This window comes from Sprattus sprattus (genome assembly GCF_963457725.1).
Source record: "Sprattus sprattus genome assembly, chromosome: 18".
Taxonomy (NCBI): Eukaryota; Metazoa; Chordata; class Actinopteri; order Clupeiformes; family Clupeidae; genus Sprattus; species Sprattus sprattus.
In genome coordinates, this window is record NC_137916.1 from 21,639,805 (window position 1) to 21,663,150 (window position 23,346).

Below are 23,346 nucleotides of genomic sequence, written 5' to 3' on the forward strand. Positions count from 1 at the left end.
AGAATTCCCTCAAACTCACCAAGCAAATATGGTGTGAGCTTATAACAAATATTGTTATTAATCATATTAATTCTTTATCATTATTAGTATTACTATTACTATGTGACCATTCTTCCAGTTATGGTTGTCCTCACATGACAGAAAATTATGATATTTTATTAGATAATGTGAGTTTTTGTTTCTTTCACTATTTCAACCAATCAGGGACATTTTTCCTCCATGCGCTGTTGCTTGGTAGAACACATGCAATTCAAACATACTAAGTCAATTAATAGGTTTATGAAACCGCAAGTTTCAAAGTATGCTATTTTTTAATTAATGTTTTCCAGTGATTCACAAATTTTCTCACGTTACCGTAGAAAATAAAAATAGTTTATTTGTAAAACCTGTGTGTGTCAATCCAGGCATACGTATCTCTTTAGATGTGAATCACAGAATGAACGCATGGACTTGTTGATTTAAGAGTCACAGAAATAATTAGTAGTCAAGAGGGACAGTTATTAATAAGTAATCTGTAAACTTCCGTACTCCTGAAATATGTATATCTTGTTTCACTATTTAATATAGCCTAAAGTGGGGCCCTTTTATATTCTGCATACTGGAATTTAAGCAACTCTTCAGACCCAGACAGAAATTAGAATCAGTGAAAAATAGACAACCAGTGGTCAGACAACAAGACACATCAAAGATAGTAGAATTCATCTAAAGTTACATTAGCTCAATATCATTTTCTGTGAAAATGAGTTGGACAAAAAACAAGCAGCGCAAGTTTAAAAAACTTTGTCATCCTGCAAAGTTCCTGCAATAACAAAGTTGAATACTTTGGTCAACAAATAACAGCAATGTTAAAGATGATAGACATTGGACAGAAGGAATTTGGAACTGCAATAAATGAAATGTAAATTCAGTCATATGGGGTTCGTTGTGCATGAATGTCATATTGGAACTTGGAAGATTTATGTAGTCCACTCAGTAAGTATATCTACCAGCATAATAAACACCAAAGAAATACATGGTGCTTTATGAAGGGCATTTTTGGTCCATGTGGTCATATATATTTCTGTAAGTGAAGTATTTGTAAATGCTTGCAAATTTGAAAGCTGGCCTATTCAAAATCCCCACGTAATAAGTACCCCACGTACAGTATAAAGAAAAAATGTAGGACAGTAACTGCTACCATTTTGTCTGTAAAGATAGGCCTATACATTATCCCAAAAGACTAGATAGCACTGATTTTAGTTCATCGAAAGCTGTAAGGACACGAGTGTGTACCATTTATGACAAGACCATTGATGATAATAGAATTTATATTAGTTTTAATGTTTTAGGCTGCTATGGTAGTGTTATGATTAGGGGCAATCTTTTCTTGTCACGCATCAAACTCATTAATACCAGATCAGCAGCACTACTTACATGCCACAGTACTTATGTTGCCAACCGTGTGTATCCTCTTGTGGTAACAGCCTACCAATTGCTTACATGTTAGTAATGTAGTGTGTCACAAAGAAGACCATATCTCAAGCTTGATCCATGAACCTGACAATGTGTCCAGTGTATTCTAACTGTCTCCTCCTGTCACCAGATCTCAGTCCAGTGGAGTGTCTTTTTGGAATGCCATGGAACTGATGAATGAAAAGTGAATTGTATTAATTAGTACCACCAACGTGATGCGATCTTGCCTCGGAACACAATAATTTCTCACCTATGTTCTCAGAAGCTTGTTGAGTCATGCTTAAAGCTAATCCAGCGAGAAGCAAATCTAACGAAGTGGCTGCTCTGTATGTTTTTCAGATACACAAAGTAGCTGGGAACAGATGCCACTTATAAGTAATTCCCTTTCAAGCAAGGAACACATTCCTTTTTTTTGGATTTCATGGTGGACCTATATGGAGCTTGAGACTGGTTCAGAAGTTTGTGTTATTTTAGTCATAAATGTGCATTTACACTGTAAAACTGATCTTACACTGTAAAACTGAACTTACACTGATATTTATAACTGCCTAAAATCTTAATATTCCAGTTGATGGCCAGATTCTGGTGTTTTAGCCTGTTATTTTACTGGTTTTGATTCAGTGGTATTTTGATTCAAATAAATGACTTTGCACCGTGAAATTACGATAATATGAATGAATGAATGACGGATTTCCCAATAAAAACACAGACGTTAAGGCTTTGTGATTTTGGTCGGATGGCAAATGTTTTTCATATTTTGGGAGGTCCCTTCTCTTGGCCGTCTATGGGCTTTTTGTTTCCACAGCCATCCTACCCAAATAGCAGCTGGTTGTATAGCGGATCAGGTGTCGGCTACAGAGTCAGCTGTTGGGCTATCTGGGTAACCAATCCAATTTATGAAAAGGCTGTTTCCGTTAGGGCGATCCTTTTCTCCAAACACCAAAATACAATGTTGTTGCCTGATGATTTAGGTTCTAAAAATATTATTTATATCATACACAGGTGGAATGTCTTTTATGAGTCATCCTGTGACCAACAAGTCTGATTCACAATACAGTCATACCTCTCTCCCTCGTTGAATTGAGTGAAATGAACCTTCAGAGCACCTTGATTTCGGAACTTGTTTATTATGTACCAGTACAAGCCAACCAGAACGTTGAGAATTAAGTGAATTTCAGATCGGCCAATCGGAAGCACTACTTGCGATGAATGGCGGGTCACGAATATTCCCAGCGCAGAAAACAACCAATAGAACAGAAGTATGTACAGTGGTAGCAGCTCTTGCTACTAGGTTGTCTGGAATCTGAGAGCAACTTCTGGGTTCAGAAGATTCGTCAAACGGAAAATACACTGTTTGTTCACTGGTGTTTAAACGCAATTTGTTATTTTCTTCCTATCGAGGGACATGAAAAAGAAGTTTGTCCTCTGAATCTGAGGACCGAAACAATCCTTACTTTGAAGCAGCTGCTTTTTCGCTAGTTAGCCACTGGCTAGCTAGCCAGTTGGCCACTATTAGCTGCTGACGGAACAAGCTAATAAGGAATTTGGCTGCAGCAAAGCTCGTCAGGTAAACATTGTCTTCATACGTCTGTGATGAGTATGTAACTGTTAGTATTTGAACAGCTTGCGACAGTTATGCAGTTTACTTGGCATAGCCACTCTGCTTACACAGTTTCAGTGATAGGAGGCTAACGTTATCGGTTAGCTAATGTATGTTAGCTACCCTTTACCGTTGAGTGGTAAATAGCAGTTTGTTGTCGTCGTTAAGAGTAATGTTAGCTAGCTTGCTTGATCACTATATTTCTGTGTAGCGTTAGCGAAGCTAGCTGGCTGGCTAACTAACATTAACATCAACTAACTTGGTTAACGCTAGCCAAGTTAGTCATTTGTGTTCATCTGGTGCCATCATTGAGTCAACTGTTTTAGCCGTTCGCAAAAGGGTAAAGTTTGGAATTAACATTTACTGTGTAACGCTAGCAAGTTAGATAAATAACGTTACATTAGCCAGGAATAGTTTTGTGCAAGTACAGCTTGAAAGGAAGCATTAGGCTGTACTAACGTGATGCATATAAATTAACTATATATGTGTCCTGGTGGAACGTTGCAGACAAATCCGCCTTTGCGCGGGCTTGTTAACGTTAGCCCAATAGAATGTTAAAATCAAGCAGTCATGTGTTTAGTTTCCCACGGGTTGAGGTGGGAAATCCTCAAGCACTTTGTTCACGTCTAACGTTACGCTATTTGAGCTCGTCAAACTCTTTAGGCATGGTCGATAACAGTACGTTAGAATTACTTCTTGTAACGGTTAGGTTGAGTGGGCATGTTCAACCTTGGTTGTGTAAAATAAAAGTGCTGTAATCTATGTGTATGTAATCTATCTGTAACTGAATCTTCGTCTCACTTTCGAGCGGGATGCAATGTTAAACCACGTCTACCCCTGACAGTTGGTCACGAACTTTTATTTGAACTACACGTTGGTTGTGTTGTTGACAATGCCGGTGGTTGTTTTTCTCTTTGACTGTTTAAATCCCTCTCCCTTTACAGTATGCGGATAGTAGCAAACGATGGAGGGATCCTATAGAATGAATGTGAGAGAGTTGTGCGAAACCGATGACTTGGCCACTAGTCTGGTGCTGGATCCCTTACTGGGGTTCAGCACCCACAAGATGAACATCAGGTACGTTTACACATCCTGTCCACACTAGAGATAAGCTTCACACAGTACTCTCCAGTTACGTTCCTCATTTTACTGTGTCTCCACCTTGCATTCACCAGACTTTGATAGCACTTCATTCTCCATCCTCTCTTTTTCGGACCTACTGTGAGTTAACTTATCCAAGTCTGTCACAAAACCACTTGCACCATGTTTAGAGGTCCTCTATGACAGCCATAACTGGCTGTTTAATTTAGAAAAATAAGACGGTTGACTTTTATTGGGTCTTCCATAACTTGCTGCTCACGTTTGCAGTTCTTTTTTTCACAACCCTCTTGATTACTGAAATGCAAAAGCAAGGCCTCCGTGAAAATGGCAACATTCACAGAATGTAAAGGAACCCCAGTCATTGTTTTAATGTGATGCTGCATGACCTTGAGAGAATCCGCCTTTGTATTTTAAGTCCTCAGATAAAATGGCAAAGCTGTTGAAAACACATACAGTATATAGGGCCTTTTACAGCGGCAGCTTGTTCTTGTTCTTGGCAGTCCTCATAGCCCTCTGAGTTCACACATGTCTTTCCTGATCAGTGATTTTTAACACATTGTACCCCCCCCCCCCCCCCATACACATGCACACCTCATTTCACATGCCCTTTATTGGCCTTAACATCCTTTCTTCTTCCTGTCTTTCCTGCTCTGTAGTCAGCCTCCAGAGATCAGGCGCTGGGGCTACCTCAAGGAGACGTTGCTTCGGTTCGCCCGCACGCAGGACTTCCAGCCGACCTTCGAGGCCCTGCTGGTCGGGGACTGGGCAAGTGGCTACTTCACTGGCCTGGGACCACACCGGCTGGAGCTCCTGAGGCAGCACGTGAGTAGCCCCTCCTTTGCCTCTGCCTTTGTGGGGAAAAGGGTTCAGAGTACAGATTTGTATAGATAAAGCTTCAAAGCTATTGCTGTCGCTGATAGAACTGGACCTTTCTTTGAGAGGGAGGAAAAACATGCCTCACTAGCCCCTGCCACGGAGCAGTTGAACGAAAGGAAGTGGGCAGCTTTCAATTTAAAGATGCGCAGTATTGATCCAGTTTTGTGTGTTATTCTAAAATCTGTTGGTTTCTTGACACTTGTTAGGGGTCACCAGCTTTCTTATGTTTTTATTCTGATCTGGTTGGCCATTATATCTGTAGCTTGCAACTGCAGTTTGCTACTGTACATTCCGTGTCTGACCATTAGGAATCTAATATTCAAAGCCATGTCAATGGAAAGCAGTGGCCTGCTAAATTATGGATGCAGTGCGCACTGCACTGTCTGCAAGTTTGCTCATGTCAGCCAGATGGTCTATTTAGGTTCTTGAACAAGGAAACATTTCACCAGTCAAAAGTGAAAGTATGGTAGCTTAACCAGCTAATTGGCAGTAACCTTCAGTGGCTCTTACTGTAACAATGCCCCCAACTGTTGCTCAAAAGTATTTAATGAGCGTTGATGTCCTCTTAGTTCAGCTTCTGACTGGAGTTTTTGGCAAGCCTACTTGTGTGCACTAATGGTGAACCTAAATTCAGGGGGAAGATGGTATTTTATGTTCTGCAACACGACATGCTGGGCTTGGCATAAAGCGCAGGCCAAAACTTAGGTTAGGGTATTCCAGTAGAGCTGCCTACTCGCACAGTGCACCCTCTGTTCTAAATAAACAAATTATGGCAACAGGGAGCTCCAGCACAGAGGTTCACAGACGAGAAGTGTATGCCATCGTGACAACTATAGGTGCTCATGTAGAATTTCCCAACCACAAATCCCATGGACTGTGTTTTTTCCCCTTCCTGTTACCTGAACTGGACAATGCGTGCTCTCTCTCTCTGTCCCTTCCTCTTTCCCCACCCAGGCTGCAGCCAATGTGTGGTTGTAGGTCCTGCAAACAGTTCCTTGCCCCTTCAGTTTTTAAACCTGGAGACCTGATTAATAGCTTATTATACACCTGCCCCTCCCCCCACACACAAACCCCCTCTCCCCTCATACAATTTATCTTCCTCTGCCATGTTTTTTGTTGCTCTGTACTGGTCAAGTTAGTTTGTTTAGTGCAAGTCTAACCTTGTGGTCATTGATCACTCTTCTCATGTTTCACAGGTCTACCGCTATCTGAAGTCCTTCCTGCTGGACAGTGGAGTTCAGATTGAGTCTTGCGATCGCTACTCGTCAGAAACAAATGGGGCCAAGATTACGTCCACACGACACTGGTAAGATAACAGTCGACCTTCACGTTGTAATTTTTCCTGGACTTTATGCTGGAACTGATTTCCTTCTGCGAAGCGCATTGTGTTGCCTCTTTGTATGAAATGCACTATATAAATACAGTTTGATTTGATTTGATATCGATGCTCAGATTTACCACTGTAGAGTTACAACTGTTTAAGAAATTGCATGAAAGACCCCTTTGAAAGCATTTAGCTTGTCATTTCCAGTTTGGGCTGCAAAGGTTTAATCTATCCTAGACCGTATTTAGGGCCAATAGTTTTCCGTTTCAAAAAAATGCATTTTACGTTTCACTTTTGGTAAATTCCGTTTTTTTTCCGTTTCAGGTCATTTTGTTCACCCTGAGGTACATTGATAGCTTAAAATGAGTGAATAATACGTGCCCTTCTTAGATTGTTGTTTGCCAGCTATCAACAGAACAGAAAACGTAACATTTTTTGTTTTAAATGCGATTGGAAAGACGAGCAAATTAATGTGACTGAATGTGGCTGTAGCAAGGTGTTTGTGTGTGTCAACCGTTGAAAAGGGGGGCGTGGCCGGAGCAGTGTTCAGCGCAGATGTGAAATTTCCTGACTGCTTTTGTTCTTCAATTAATGTTTGTTCATCGTTGCGATCGTTGTTGTATTTATTTGAAAGAAATTCAGTCTAACAGAGTAAAATACAGGGGGGATTTTGGGCGATTTTGATGCACAAAATTATGTTTCCGTTGAAATGTTGCAATTCCTTTTTAAATGGTCTATTCCGTTTCAAATGGTCCATTCCGCGAATTCCGTCCGTTTTCCTTTATCGCTAAAACCATTGGATAATGGCATAAACGCTTTGCTCCCTGAGTTGAAGTTGCTAAGATTGCAGCTGCCCACTGCAGCTGTGTACCACTGTTGCTAGGCAGTGACGAAACTGGTGCCCCACCTTTTGGTTTTGTGTTTTTCTAGATGCATAAATAGACATGGAGGAATAGTGTAAAAAATGAAGGAAATGTATTTGTTTCTGATGCAGCAATCTTTATTCCAGTAAAGTGCAGTGACGAAGCAGCATACTCCGGATTCAGCGGTGTAGGACTGAACCACAAGCATCTACAATTCTAGCCATATATACTGTTTTAAGACCCCTCCCAGGCTTCTAATGTAAATGAGCTAGGCTTGTAATGCAAACAGGTCTGGCAACCTTTTGTTGTTCTGTATGTTAATCTGGGTTCTCTGTCTGAGATGGTTCTCAATGGCCTCCCCCATTCCCATACTATGATTAATTGCAGTCACTCACACCTCAGTTTGCTTCTTGATCCCAGGTGTCTGAGTAAATCCAGTGTGGGGGCCTTTCCTTTGTGACCATGATAAGATAACCATTTTGGATATTCTGCTGGCCAACTTTTGGTGGTCACAGCACCTGCTTGATCATGAATCTTACAATAGATGGATGGATGGATGGATGGATGGATAGACAGACAGATAGATTTAGAGTTATTTGGGGACCAAATTAACCAACGGTCAGTCCCTAATTAAAACACCCTAGATCAGGCTTTGAAGTTTTTATTTTATCTGCTCTGTTTTCGCTCTAATGGTCCCCATATGCTCTTGACCACGAGATCACATCTGCTGCTCAACATGAAAAAGTACTTATACATGCACTTCGGCCGCAACAAAAGTATATTAAATACACCATGTAGAGTGTATTTCGTTTGTTTCCCCATGACAACTGAGGACGTGTCCTTAGTACTTTTTGTGAGAGCATATAACTTTTCACATGCTTTAAAAATTAAGGGTGGGGTTGGATGAGGTAACAAAGTTAAGCTTTGTTCTTAACTAGTGTTCTGTAAAGCTTAATTTTGTGTGTGTGTGTGTGGTTGCTTTGTTATCAGTAGCACTGTAGTACATGGTATAGGATTTACTCAAAAGACCCCCAGTGTCAAGGAAAACATCTGGCCTCACCCACCTAACAAATATGTATTTCAGTTGGCATGCTGACAAGCAAATGTCCAAATTGAATTCGCAATATTAAAACAGAACTCCATGGACATGAATAAGCTAATGTACTTATTATTAAAGTGTGTGTGTGTGTGTGTGTGTGTTTTTTTGCTTAGCCGAACACTACAAAGCCCCAGTTAGGAGGAGCTTTTATACATGTACAAAAAATTGTATTTTCAGCATGTAACAGTGAAATAAAGCACTAATCGATCCCCTCCCTCTCACTACTTTGCTGGTATTTTGTGAAGTGAGTAATTGTAGCCCTAAGGCCCACGCCCTCTCTTTTGCCACACAGGTCTGTGGGTGAGCGTATGGAGGTGCTGCAGGGCTGCATAGCAGAGCTCAGTCCGTCTGACAGCGCTGTGCTGAGAGCCGGCGTCAATGACTTCAGTGTGATGTACTCCACTCGCAAGCGCTGCGCTCAACTCTGGCTGGGTCCGGCTGCCTTCATTAATCACGGTGAGAGAATGACGACAGAGTGAGGGTGTATTGTTTTAAATGAAATGGTCCATGCACACACACAGTATTCGCCTGTGTCTGTGCATGGCCCACGGAAGACACTTATTATATACAGTGTATTCTCCTCAAGTTTCACTTTAATTGTTTATTGTATTTCCATAATATTTATTATCTGCTCGCAACACTAGAAAGGATGACGTCTAGATGCTGGTCTATCATTCCTTAATGATATTCATTAAACCATCTGTCAGTGTAATTTATTGACCATTGATCTGATTTTAACCTGTTTGGAGATGCCAATTTGTCATATTAACACTATTGCCACTGTCTGTTGTCTTTGTTAACTCTAAATTGATGTTCCCTGGTGTATTTTAGACCAGAGCTCCGATGGGGCTGCCAGTATGTTGACAGTTGCATCAGCCATTGTCCCCAATGAGAAGGGAGCAGTATAGCCAGATGTCCAGTGCAAACAAGGCGCTCTGTTCAGACTTACTTAGGAGTAAATAAAAAGCTGAATCTGTTGTCTTTGTTTTCACTAATTTTGTATTTCTTTCTTCTTTTTTGGGGGGGAGAAGACTGTAGACCAAATTGTAAGGTAAGAAATCTCTTATGATGTCTGGCTCTGTGCCAACTGTTTTGCTTTTCTCTTGGCACCATCTATGTGTCGTGTCATCCCGTACAAGGCTTCTGTGTTATGTGAAACTGTTGTCATTCACAGTGGTTCTTAAGCCTATGTTGTGTTGTTTTGTTGTTTCAGTGGTATTATAATCTTGTTGAACAATTAGTGTTTAAAGTGTTATATTCACACATCTGTTGCCTTTTGTTGTTTTCGTGCCACACTCAGTCTGAGCTAATGTAAGGAAATCCCCTGAAGGCTGTCTGTCACCTACTGTAGAGTGCTGAGTTTAACACCTTATCCCCTCTTGACCTTTCTGTGTCTGTGAAGTTTGTCCCTGGTGAGAAGAACGGGGCGTGCGTGAAAGTGGTCCGACCCATCTCTCCTGGGGTGGAGATAACCTGTTACTACGGTGATAGCTTTTTTGGCGAGAACAACGAGATGTGTGAATGCTTCACATGTGAAAGGTAAGGCTAACTTGCTTTAAAGAATTGCTGAAAGTATTTCAGGGCTTGGTTGGAAAAGTGAATCAGCATGAGATGTGATGCCTGGCCAATCATTAACACAGTTGCATGCTCCCTTTTAAAACCCTTGATGTGAGTACATTACAAAATTACACAATATCCCAAGAGATTCTGGATATCCAGGAACATGAAAGCCTGTTTCCTAAAGAGGGAGGCAGCTTGTGTAGCAAGGCCTGGCCTTGAGGTTATGATGCATTGATACATATGATACATTTGGGTAAATATGATACAAATAGATGCTCTATTGCCCAATAGTCTGAAGAAGTGAGGCCAGCGCAAGCTCATATTTTTAACTAAAGCCACATCTATTTGGACTGCAATTATGCTAAAATAAGATGCTACAAATTGTGCATAAGAGAGAATTTTTTTTTTTGTGGTTGCAGTTAGTCACATAGGCCATTAGCCTACACTGCTAATTTATTTTCTATTTATTTTTGATGAAAGTGTGAACCCATTTATCAAATACCCTGTAGCCTAATGTAAGGCCTATTTGATCGGGTTCATTTCTCAGGATTGCAAAAGGCCATTAAAACTGGAATCACTGACAGTTTAGATATGGAAAGTCACTTTGGCTTTTGCTGTAATCTTCCATTTAAAAAGGCCCAAATAGCTTTTAGTAGAACTCAATAATAAAAAAACTTGAGATGCGTTTTGAATGATTGCTCTACAGCAGCAGAGGTTTGCTAACCCTGGCCCAGCAAATGACCGATTATACAGCCCTATCACATGAGCATACAGCACACAGTAGGCTATATGATTAATAAAACAGTATTCAAAATTAGTTTACTGTTTATTTGCTTTGTGCAATAAGCTACAAAACGTCCCTGATCAAGGCAATATATTTTATCATCTGTCTATAATTAAGTTGAAGGTGTGAAGTATTGAAGACAAAAAGTAATCTGAAATATAAATGTATAGGTATATAGGTTATTAATTTTCATTGGTGGTGGTATATTAATTTATTTGAAAATAAATGCAGATGAGCAGTAAGATGAATGGATGGCTCCGTTTCCTGCTTGCCCCGGTACAAAAACAATCCGTCTCCTTAAAGGTTGGCAGATGCGTTTGTATCTTGACTTACATCGGTAAAGTCGCCAGCAATGTCAGCTGCCATTAGTGTTTATATATTAATGGCGTGGCTTAAGCAGTTTGGGAAAACCATGGTTCAAATGTTTTCACGAAACACTGACATGGGGTGAAATATAGAGTGTTATTAATGACTTGTTTACAAATGAAGATTATAGAGTGCTCTGTCCACTAGGGCTCTTTGGTCTTAATGGTTAACCTGACAGATGCGTTAAGGTAATGCTGACACTGGGTGAAATATAGACTGTTATAGAATGGCTTCGTGCTCTAAAAGCATTGGTCTAGATGGCCCTGCTCTACAGCGGGCAGACAGAGAAACGTCACAGTAGGCCTGCGTTCGACCATGCATTTCAATGCAGAAAAAAAAAGAAGTATGAAAAAACAATGCTTAGAAAAAAATGAGGGTGTAGTGGCATCATTTTTACACAAGCACTACATGGGATTAGGACAGACAGACAGTGTCAGAGTTGGAGCAGTGTTGATATCTCAAAAGTGCGAGGAGGAGGAGGGCGCCAAAAAACGGGTGGTATGAGAATAAATTAATAAAAGAATAAAATAAATGAATAAAAGAATAAAACTTAAGATGATTAATAGCTTGAGCAATCACACTAATAGAACTTAAGAAGGGCAGAAGTGGATAACTTAAGAAGGGCAGTAGTGGACAGCATGCGCAATAACACTAATAACGTTCAGAAACCTAGCCTACCACTTACGGCTTACCACTTACGGCTGAAGGCCAGAGCCAAAGGTCTTTTGACAGCTCATTAATTACATCAACACTAACACTCCCAAACCTTAAAATACTGTTTGCTGTTTCGGGGGGTTGTGCTTTGTTGTTCATTAAATTATACCTTGACATAGGACCTTTTGACTTCTTGGATTTACTGTTGGAAGCTACACTGTTTTGATATTGCTCTTGTAACCTAGTATTGAGTTAAAACAAGAACATACTGTGTTTTCCAAATGATTGCATTTGCATTAATGAAAATTGAGTGTGTGTGGGGGAAAGCATCACTGTTCCTGCTGAAATTGGTCCTGCTTAGGTGTGATTTGGTTTAATCTTAATTTTGGTTTTGGAGGGTAAATAGTTTTTTAACATGTCCATCTCTATAAAACAGACCATTTGGGGGGGGATTGCGAGAATCTTTGTTTACAACCAATAAATAAGTCGCCATCTCCCCATAATCAGAATGGAGCTCAAGCTCTCAAAATTTGGGAGATTCAAATGTTCAAGACAATTTGTTAACCAGGCACAACATGACTGTCAAACCTTTTGAATCAATGTGGATTACAGATCGCATAAGTAGTAAATGTTAACTGAATCAAAATCCCATGGTTGAATGGTCCTGAGTTCATCAGTAGTAGTTATGTGCACAACATGTTAACATCAGATAAAACTCTGCAACAAGAATTGTGTGTGACATTTTGGAAAGCATCCCAAGAACGCTGTGTTTGCTGAGTCAGATGTTATTCCCTATAACTTTGCTATGTTCATTTATATCTTAGGAGAGGCGAAGGATCATTCAGGCACAGAGAAACATTACAAGAGCTTGACGACCCCAGCGATCCAGCAGGGCAAAAGTACAAATTCAGAGAGACTGATTTACGTCTCAGTCGAGAGAAATGCAACAGCACTCCCAAGCCTATTCCAGCTGCAACAAATACAGGTAAATACACCACAGTGGTTTCATTTAGGTAACTGACTCATGAATACAGAATAAGAGACACATCCAAATGGCATTACATTAATGAAAACCATTATTTTCTTCTAATGACACTATAACCTGTGTCTCTCTGTTTTTTCTTCTTTTGTTACCCTTCTAACATCCTGTCTTTCTGTCTCTAAGCTCTCCCCTTGAGGAATTCTTTGTCCCAGCGGATGAAGAGAGATGCAACAGCGCTAAGCAGGAGACTGACAAAGACAAGCAGGGTGGAGCGACAGAGGCAAGACAAGAGGGGAGGTTCCCTGAGTGAGAATAACCTGTTGCTGCACTCTCTCTCTCACATCAAGCTCAAGGACCTCAGAGTCCACCTGTACCAGCACAACGTTGAATTTCTGCTAAGCTGTAAGGACCCTGGTGGCAAAGAGAGGGCTATATTGGACCAGATTGAAAGGATTAAACCGACCCATCAGGAAGGAGAGAAGGAAAATCGGTCAATTCCCACAAGGACCACACGGACAGAGATGGATGATGATAACGAGAGAGATGCATTGGAGAGCCACCGCACACAGGAGGCAAACCTGGCGGACACTTCAAACCAGGAGCAGCACACTTCAGAATCTATTTCCATGCTTTCTACTGATAAACATGAGCAGCAGGTAACAGAGGAAGATGTAGGCGATCAGCCCAAAACCGGAATGAAGGAGTCCCATCCTTCCATCTCTTCAAGGACCAGGAGGGTACCCAACAAGCGTCACAGAAGTATCAGCGTTTTCTCCAAACTGAGGCTGAAGAAAAGAGCTTTATCAAAGGCAAATGGACTACCCATACGATCGGAGGCGGGTACGAGTTGTGAGGTTCCTGATATCAGTGATTCATTACCAAGTAGTGAGGCTCCTCTTTGCAATGAAACTAATCTTGTGGGCAACGAGAGCCATAGCAATGAAAGGTGTCATATTGCCCCAAAGCCCTCCGGGAACTCCAAGGAGCATGGACATAACGGCAGCCATACTGGTCATCCTCCACCTGTCGACCATGGCCTGTCTCTGAAAGCAGGGCTGAGATATTACCCAACCGTCCGTCTGGTTAGGGTGAGAACTGGTGGAAAAGAGGGAGCAGGGAGGGAGAGTCAGACAGAGACAGAGACAGAGGCAGAGAAACAGGGAGAGAGGGTGGCAATGTCTTCCCACATCACAAAAAGGACAGATGGCAGTGATATCAACACAGCAGAAGGTAAGAAAGGGGTGAGGGAGCTGTATTTTTCTCCTATAACTGTAGGAGGTGTAGATAAAGCTTTGAAAGTGATGTTTAATTTAACTGACAGTGCAGAGACAAACATGAAAAACATTGTGTTACCACAGGTCAAGGAGCAGGTTGAGGCTACTGATAAGCTACTCACTGAAGTGGCAACAGCAAGCCATAAGTCCAATAAGAGAGCTTCTAAACGTAGGGGCAACATTAAAAAAGCTGAGGGCAAAACAGACATTGAGAGTAAAGTAGTTAAAGATTCTGTGGCAGATGTGAATCTGGGAGTAGGTGCGGTTCCAGATATTCCAGACAAAACTAAGAATGGAGATGAGGTTACAGTTATTGGTAGCAATGTGAAGGCTGATAAAGTTACAGGTATGACAAATGTAAAGAAATCAATGGTGAAAACAGTCACTGAGAGTGACGTTGTTACAGATTTGGAAGCAGACCGCAACATTGCAAAGGAAATAAAAGATGTTAAAGCAGACATGAATATAGCCGAGGAAAGGGCAGTACATACCATTCAACACATTGAGAGGAGTGTTAAAACTGGAGATAAACTGACAAATAGTGAAAACAACGTGAAGGCTGAGAAGAAAGGCAGTGTAAACAAAGCAGAAGAGAAAACCGACACTGAGGCAATTAAGGATCAGAAAACGGATATTAATTTATCAAAAGAAAGGAAAGTGGGTAAGATTTCAGACATTGAGAAGGCTGAGAAAGGAGGGAAAGTGAAGGCAAATGATACAAACCTGAAGGCTGATGAGAGTGTTACAAAGATGAATACAAATGTAAAGAAAGTTGAAAAGGTAATGGGAATAGAAAATAAAGTAGTAACCGAGGTAGTTGGGAAGAGACTAGGTATGATTAAACAAATTGAGACCAGGTCTAATGAGGGGAGTAAAACAACAGCTGCTGATGACAACATGAAGGCAGACGGAGCAGCTGACAAGGGAAAAGACAGTCTTAAAGCCACAGACAAGCATGACAAGTTGGATAATAGGAGACAGGAAGGACTTCATACTCAAATTAATGATCGAGAGCAGAAGATACATTTTCCTTCGAGTAATGGAAGCAGTGCATTTGCCATCAGAGATATGAGGGTTACCTTGTCTGATGCTTTTAAGAGCTTGAAAGATGAATTGAAGAGAAGTGCACTGAGAAGAAGACCACACTTCAACAAACAGAGGCGCCTGCAGCGACAAAAAATGATTAAAGAACACATTCAGAAATTGATAGCACTTGATAAGGAAAAAAGTGAAGAAGAAAAGAAAGATAAAGACACGGAGTCAACTAAAGCTGAGGTGGATTGCCGAAATGTCTTAACTCCAGTTTGTATAACCAGTGGTTCAGACCAAAATACCTCACCAAAACACCCAAATGAAACCTCTACGGCAAAACAAGGATCCTCTGAATTGCTCCCGCTGCGCTCAGCTCCTGTAGTGTCAACAAAGGATCACTCCCCTCTAACTCAAATACAAACTAATATTCCTTTGAAGAAAAGGATGTTCAGAGAGTCAACTGAAACCGAGCCAGAAGTGAACGTCACAGCACCCGTGCAACCTAAGGAGCCCTTATGGAAACGGATGGAAGATAGAACAGAAGTGCAGCAGACAGTTTCCTGCTCAAGTTCAAAAGCAGGGTGTGAGAGTTCTGAGGACAGAGGCCCCGAGAGCATGAATGCACAAATACAGAAAAAAGTTCTCAAAAAAGTTTGTACAAAAGAAAACAAAAGAGATTTTCCACCAGATAACAAACAAGATGAGTTTAAAAGTGGGCAAAAGCCCATGATGGAGGAAGATGCAACAGTGAACATAGTTGAGGAGAAACTAAATGATAAACAAACAACGGAGTTTGAAGGTGAGCGTGGCTACAAAGCTGCACAGCCAGTTTTAGAGGAGGTGAGGAATGAAGGAGAAAGACCTAAAGACACTCACACAAAATGTTCAGCTTTTGAACAGAAAGAGGACTCACTAGAGAGTCCCCAGCAAAGTACAGGGGTAACTCAGAATGAACCTTCCGTCCAAGAAAACATTCTCAAGAAAGAGGATCATGTTAAAGAAGAACAGGAAAACAACTTGAGAATTCGTCTCAAGAGAAAGAGAGGACGGGGGTGGGTGATGGAGACGACAGAGTTAGAGGGTGCAACAGAGATTGAAACAAAACCATCTGATTCACCACCTGATTCATTACTCGCAGACCCCTTTAAAGCCATATTGGATTCTGTTTCAGTTTTAAATGTAGAGATGTCGAAAGGAGAGCGGGGTCCACAGGAGGCGGAAAAGTGTCTTCAATTAGAGCAAACTGCAAAGGCAGGTCAAGCTGCATGGGAAATCTGTACAACAAAGAATGTCCACCCCAAACTGAAGAGCAAGGAAACCTCTGATGTCATGGAAAGTAATGCACAGCCAAAAGGAGATTTTATGGATTATTCTAGCAAAATGTTGAAAGACAAAAGGTTTTTTGATGAGATGGAGCAGTGGCTAATGGAACAGACGGCTGATGTCAAGGTTGAGCCAGTTGACAGCGATGCACAACCCCTTGCTCCCATACGTCTGTGTAGAAAAACTAAAGGCTGGGGGATAGTAGATGGCATGGGAAAACGGTTGCGTAAAGGCAGGAAGAGGAGAGGGCCATTAAGGCGGTCCAAAAGTCACTGGGCAACACAACGTCCCCCAGCCTCCTCAGAGTCTCTAATCAATGAAGTGCCTTTTTTACATAAAGTTAAAGAGGAATTTCAGTCTCCATGCCAGCAGTTCAAGGAATCATGCTGTAACATGTCAAGGAGGGTGAAATCTTCCAGTTCAGAAAATGTTCCTCTTTCCCTGTCACTTTCACCCCTTTCTCTCAATTCACCGTATTCTGAGGTTGCAGCTGAGGATATCTGCCTCAGTAGTTACCCCAATGTGAAGGAAATATTAGGAGAGAGAAGGGTGGCAGAAGTCGTGAGCAAGAAAAGGCCAAAAAAGGACCTAGGCATGAAAAACGAGTTTGACCCAACACAAAACACCTGTCTCAGTCAAAACCTGTTCCAGATTAACAAAAGTCTTTCCAAACTCCAAGCGTTAAATGAAATGGACAAAACTGCTTTATTTGACAACAGTGAAACGGTCTCCTGTCAAGGCCAACAGAAACCCCAGTCTCCATTGCTTATTTTTCCAGACAAGTCCCCCTGCTCAGATTTTGGTTTTGGTAATGCTGATGAGTTGATAGAGTGCTTAAATCTGGAGGGGTATTATCCTGATAATTCTCAAAGCAACCTTCCTAACTCCTTCTCAGATTTTTGCCAAGGGGAACCTCCTAACACAGGATCATTTAGTAGCCCCTTTTCCCAAAGCCCATCCGAAACATGGAACCCAGAGACCCCTTATCTTGGCTCTCCAAGTCCCTGCGGTAGTTTTAGCCCCCCTAATGATTTTGTTTTCCCTGACCTCAATCTCACCAAAAATATAACTCTCCTTAGTGGACCTGACTTGTCTTCCAAAGAAAAGACGTTAAGCAGCACTGGTTTTAACTTCTCCCCTAAAGATGCGGAAGGAGCTCAGTTCTCCTTTGATTTCACCATGGCTAAAGCTCCAACCACTAAGGACGTTCCAAAACCCGAGCATCTCATGGAATCAGATAAAACTCAGTGGAACCACAAAGATTCATTTATGTTCAGCGCCACTTCATCTGACAGGCACTCACAACCCCCTGCTACTAGTTCTCAGGCTCATGGTGTGGAATCCATTATCCCAGGCTGCAGTTTTAACTCTCAGACAGAATTTGCCAAAGTTCAGCCCTTTTCCATGGAGAAAACCCAGGGCTCTTTTCATTCTCTGACTGCAAATAGAAATCAATCTGTTGGTACAAGCCAGGCATCTGTAGCGGGCATGTACAATTTGGGAGCTTTGAGTCAGCCTCTGAAGCCTTTCCATTCCCCTCTTTTGGGTAGTAAGTCCAACATATACCCACCCAAGGTGACTGGTTCTGTAGATGCGTTTCATCGCACTTGTGATAAGACCTCACTTTTCCAAAGCTCTAATCCAATCAAGATAGAAAGTGGCAAACAAAATCTTCCTTTTTGCAGAGGCAACATGGCTGCTGAAAGGGCTGATTTTGCCACGAAGTTTCAAAGCACTAAACACAGTAGTCCTAATCCCTTTTCAAGTCAATTAGGCTTCAACCTTCCAAGTTCTCTAGCTGGCAGTCATCATGGTGGGGATTACAGCCATACCCTTGGAAAGGGCTCAAAGACATTTGAGGCAAACAACTGTCCAAACACATCCAGCTCCCAAGCTGACCGAGTACATCCCTTTTACTATGTGACGTCAAGCAAGCCCTCCTCCAGTGTGCTTCAGAATGTTACCTCAAATAAGGCACAGGACATAGGCAGCGGTTGTCTTACTAAGAACATTTCCTCACAGAAACCATTCACTTTTAACCAAAGCCCCCAGTGCCACAGTTTACCTCTTGGCAAAAGCATGAGTCATGGCAAACCCCATGCCATGGTGGCACCCACTCAGAATCTCCACCTGAATTGCAGTGAATCTTCATTGTCTGCTAATAAACACCAGCCTGGTTACCCTCACTGTGATCCTGTGGACTTTGCTTTTAGTTCAGCATTCTCCACAGATGTTTCTCAGCAGAACGTTCCTAATGTTACCCAAAGGGTCATTCCTGAGCAGGAGAGACAGGCAAACAAATCTCAGACAACCTCTTTGGCCTCTAGTACTCAAGTCCATCCTCCTTATGTGGTTAACTTCACTGGTGATCACTCTGTGACGCTGGGCTACAGTGAGGACAGTGAAGGCTTAAACTACTCTGGGGTTCCAACCCCAAATTACACCTATCATTGTCTCATGGATCCTTCTGGAACCCAGGGCAGGTTGGTTCTAGAGCCTTGTGGCCTTTCCTCAAACAATTACTCATCTTCTCCCTCTGTGGGTGGCTTTTCAGGATCAAAGGGCCAAGGTGAACAGACAAGGAAGGACCCTCAGCAGCAAGAACAGCCTGGGAGCCGCCCTTTTGTTTCCCACCACTTTTCAACCTCTTCTCATTCTCTTGGAACCTCTCTGTCAGATCGTAAGCCTAAAAGGCTCAGACTTGTGGTCACTGATGGTACTGTGGACCTGGACCTCCATTACACTGACTGATGCTGGTTCATCTGGAGGCCATCGATGCTTCTGACTTTTTTAATGTTATTTATTAATGTTCATGCCTGTCTTGCAAAAAAGGTCATTTAAAATAATTATACATGTTCATTTGGATGTTTTTACAATCTTTTTCTAATGTCTGGTCAATATCTTTTTCTTTTCTTAAAAAAAACAAAACAAAAACGAAATAAGCTTTTTGGGTATCTAATTATTATTTTAATGTTTTTAATCAACAGTTAACATATTTAAGAGGAATACGTTATAAATGGCTACGGTCATGTAATATTACACTGTAAAGCTCCAGGTTTGTTACTCACTGGTTGAATATCTTTCTGGTTTGAACAAAATATTGGTTGTGATGCTTTTTTGTATGGGATTGTAACAAGTATTTAATTTCTATTCAAATCCCCCAGTTCTATCCAGACCTAATGTTCCTAACTGAAGGCTGTCATAGCTGCCTCTTGCCACAGGGTGGGGTTGCACTCTATCTTTCCAATACATTGAATTCATTTCAGAATATTGTGGGGACTGTTCATCAAAGGTTGTTTGTGCGTACATGTGCGTGCGTGTATTTTGCATTCATCACACTCAAAAACCCTGTAAGCGTAGAACATCTTTCAGGTTCGAAGGCAAGTCCACCAAGAGTTTGCTTGTTGAACTGTAACTCTGAACAGCTGATTCTCTGAGATCACACTTAACTCCCATCCTGTAGCTGTGTGTTCAGGTTCTGAATGAATGTGTTGTCAGCTGGCACCTAGGGTTTCAACTCCCTGTTCTCATTAAATTGTGAAAATCACCCGAGTACTACGCTCGGTACATTTCCCAATGTACATAATGTCAAAGATTTCAAATAATTCACCGGGCAGCCGAAATAATTCTGGACTACTTTTTGGCAAGCCAGATTCATTACAGGCTGAATGAAGTGAGTAGATTGATTGCAATAGGTTATACCTTGAGACTGCAGTTTAAGATATTGAGTCGTTTTCAATAAATCACTTCTTCAAATGAGTGCCCTATAAGGTTGTTTTCTTTTGTTGTTAAATGAAAGAATCTTAAATATGATGCTCCTTTGTAGGTCGGTTTCAGGATATGTTTTGGTGCTCTTGCTTTGCTTCATGAGAATTGTTTATCACAGTTTGTGGCACTTAAGGAAATCTTGTACATAACGGTGAAATTGAGCAGAATCTAGGTGTGTTCTTGAGGCTTTTTGTAATTATTGTCTAATGTTTTTGCAAATGTTTTTGTAAGTTGCATACAGAGATACTTCACATGTTCACTTTTGAGAGTACAGAATGGTTTTGACCTGGGTGAAAGCCCATAGTTAGTGCTTTAAAAGCGCCACAATGTTTTGCAACACAGATCTTTATTGTTGAGCGTAACAGACAATAAATGGAAAGAATAAAGCACAGTTATGATTTGTATTTCACTGTCAGAAGGTCAAGAGTTGTAATTGCGCCATAACATGCTGGAGAGTGGATCTTGAGATTGCTCTGAATTATTTGTTTTGCTGTCAGATTCAACGCAAGGTCAGTTATGTTGAAGATGTAGGCATAATGTCTTTCATTTCGCTTCTCACCCTGTCCAGAATCTACTGCAGAGCACTACATGTGCAGTGCAGTTGTGTGTGTGCTTGAATGTCAGGTGGAGCGTGTGTGTGTGTTTGTTTGTTTGTCTTTTTTGTTTTTCCTAAGTGTACAGAATAAAACATGACCAATGTAATATTTATTTAAATAAGTTAGCTGTTAATATCTCTCCTAATATGGTGCTTTCATAAATTAATATATGTATTGATTGTACACAAGTGATTTTACTGTTTTTTAACAAAGGAAAGTGAAAGACAATTCTGTACTTTTTTGGAAAAACATGAAGTTGAAATCTAATCAGTTTCAGGATATTCCATCCTAATGTTTGGGAATCAGTTGGTTATTTTATATATATTAATAGAAAAAAAGCTGTTCTGCTGTAAGAATGTAAAAATGTACATATTAAATCGTATTTGCTAAAAAAAAAAAAAAACCTTTGTCTATAAGTGAAATGTATTTTCAATTTAATACAGATTAGCAGAGATTACCCATATACCGCATGCAACCACAGAAATCATCAGATTATATCAAACATTTGTCCTTCCACTTCCACTTTTTCTACCTTTATTGTAGATTGTAAAGTTAAATTTAGCTGATTTTTACCTGCAAAGTTTTCCACATGAAACCTTTATTATACAGAAAGTGTTTTAGTATTGCTGTGGCAAGATATAACGTATAAGATTCTAGTGTAATTATTATGACTCACTTTTTTACAAAGGTCAAATAAGGGGGAAAGGATAGCCGCCACCCCAGGCTGACCCTTATTAACTTCCACTCATTTAATGAGCACTTTTAAATTGATTTGACAGATTTCTTAACTGCGCTCCATATAGAGGGATACACAACGTAGACATTATATGAATGTTTGATAAATGAGTCACCAAATGACATTGTTGTCTACGGTTTATAAAGACCTAACTCACACATGAAATAAATCCTTAGGTAGAATGGTTAGAGCTCATGCAGATGTCCGAAAGTACAGGATGATATTCAAAACCTTATGTGTCAACCGCACTTCCTTATGAGCACATATTCAGTGTTGGTGGAGTCTGCGATTCTGATCCCATACATTCTTTTGTCTAATTCATCAAATTGCTCCTCACCCATCTTACTGTCTGTTTAGTGTTTGCGGTCAAAACCTTTGGTGTTCGTAGACACATAAACAGTCCCAGCCAATCAAGATGTTGCTTCAGCAGCATGGAAGGGTGGGTGTCATTTGATGAGCTGTTGAGCTCAAACATCAACCTTTCACAAAACCGAATCGTGGACTGCATCGTCAAGTCCATGTGCTTATCTCTGCGAACCATAATTATCTCTGCATGTTGTATGTGATCCGTGTTACGCTGTCACTGGTTTTATCCCTATTATGAAGCATGTCTGTCCCTGATTTCTCCTTTTATGGCCTCTTTGTCTTTTGTGGCTACACATTCTCCCCCGCTCTAAATCCTCTTTTTTCCTCCTGTACTTGCGTCATTCTTTTTACCTCGATTCTCAGCTCCTGGGATCTCCGTGCGGCAGCTCTCTTCCACTGCTACGGTATCTTTAGTGTGGCCAATTTCTTGACATTTACCCCCCTTACCCCTCCAGTACCCCTTCCTGTATCATTCTCTCTCTTTAACCCCCTTAGATGCCTCCCTATACCCAGCCCACCCTCTGTCTCTCCCCTGTGCTAATCCTACTTCATACCCTCCTTGTCTCTCTTTACCATCACTCACGCCCTTCTTCTCATGCTTGCCCTGCTCCCAACCTCATTTGCCTCCGCTCGTACACTCTGTGGCAACCCATGACCTACTTTGCGGCCTTGTCTGCGGAAAGTGAAGGGTTAAGTGTGAATCCAAGTGGAACAGGCTTTTATATATATATATATATATATAATGAGGACACAGGCAGTGTACCAGCAGCTCAAGAAATCATCCTGAGTTTCAGGCTGCTAAGGCATGGCTTGGAAGACTATTATGGCACCTCAGGCCCTCAGATGCCAGTCCCACGCCAATCCTAACCAATACCTGCGAGTGCTTGCAGCGCTCACTGTGTTGTTTACACAAACGCTACCGGGCTAGCCTGCTGGAACAATTGAACCAGCAATCAAGTGCTGCTCTGAAGGCTTTAGTCAAAACTGGGTCAAACACTTACCTGACCAATGATGTTACCCCTGTCAACATTACATGTTAATACTGCTGACCCTGGCATCAGCTCAAGCTGAGAGTAGCTCAGTGCCAAAGCGACTGGCACATGTCCAATACTTTGGTTGTCTTGGGAGCTGATAAAGAAACACTCAGGGACTGGTGTCTGTCAGGGCTTACTTTCTCCCCAGATCCCTTCAAGAAAGAAAGAAAGAAGAAATCAACAGCTAGCACCTCAACATGCTTAGCCTACTTCTTAACAAGAGCTTCTTAGCGTGAGGTGATGTCCTCGCATTTTGGCAACAACTATATTGGCACTCACTTTTAGTGGTTGGAGTCCTCTGTGCCCTGCATTCCTTTTCTTGTCTTTACATTGTTCAGTAATCCCTCTTCCCACCTTACCAGTATTTCCTCCTACCGCTTGGCACATAACAATGCCATTTGGCTCTTAAGGTTTGCATTGACAAAACCTCTCCCTGCATGCCTACAAGGCACATTCATCCATCCCCAGCAGTGGATGCAAGATCAAAAGGATGCATTTACCATGCGAGAGCCTCTTTGTAGTGGTGAAGCAGTATGAGTGGACCAGTAGCATGTGA

The 23,346-nt window shown here is 41.3% G+C and overlaps 2 protein-coding genes across 2 annotated transcripts; both read left to right on the top strand.

The window, feature by feature from the left end:
- Positions 1-2,915: 2,915 nt before the first annotated feature.
- Positions 2,916-14,036, top strand: LOC308379172 (histone-lysine N-methyltransferase KMT5B-like; the record flags this gene model as incomplete). The annotated part of the gene is made up of 10 exons (XM_080856230.1): positions 2,916-3,019; positions 3,997-4,129; positions 4,810-4,975; positions 6,226-6,335; positions 8,608-8,771; positions 9,347-9,366; positions 9,718-9,854; positions 12,504-12,664; positions 12,845-13,501; positions 14,020-14,036. The coding sequence occupies exons 2-10, from the start codon at positions 4,017-4,019 to the stop codon at positions 14,034-14,036; spliced, it is 1,545 nt and encodes a 514-aa protein (XP_080712356.1). The 5' UTR covers positions 2,916-3,019; positions 3,997-4,016.
- Positions 14,037-15,783: 1,747 nt separating this feature from the next.
- On the top strand, positions 15,784-19,120 carry LOC308379577 (uncharacterized protein). The gene has a single exon (XM_080856777.1). It carries the CDS (start codon positions 16,027-16,029, stop codon positions 19,039-19,041), a length of 3,015 nt encoding a protein of 1,004 aa, XP_080712903.1. The 5' UTR covers positions 15,784-16,026; the 3' UTR covers positions 19,042-19,120.
- Positions 19,121-23,346: the final 4,226 nt, after the last annotated feature.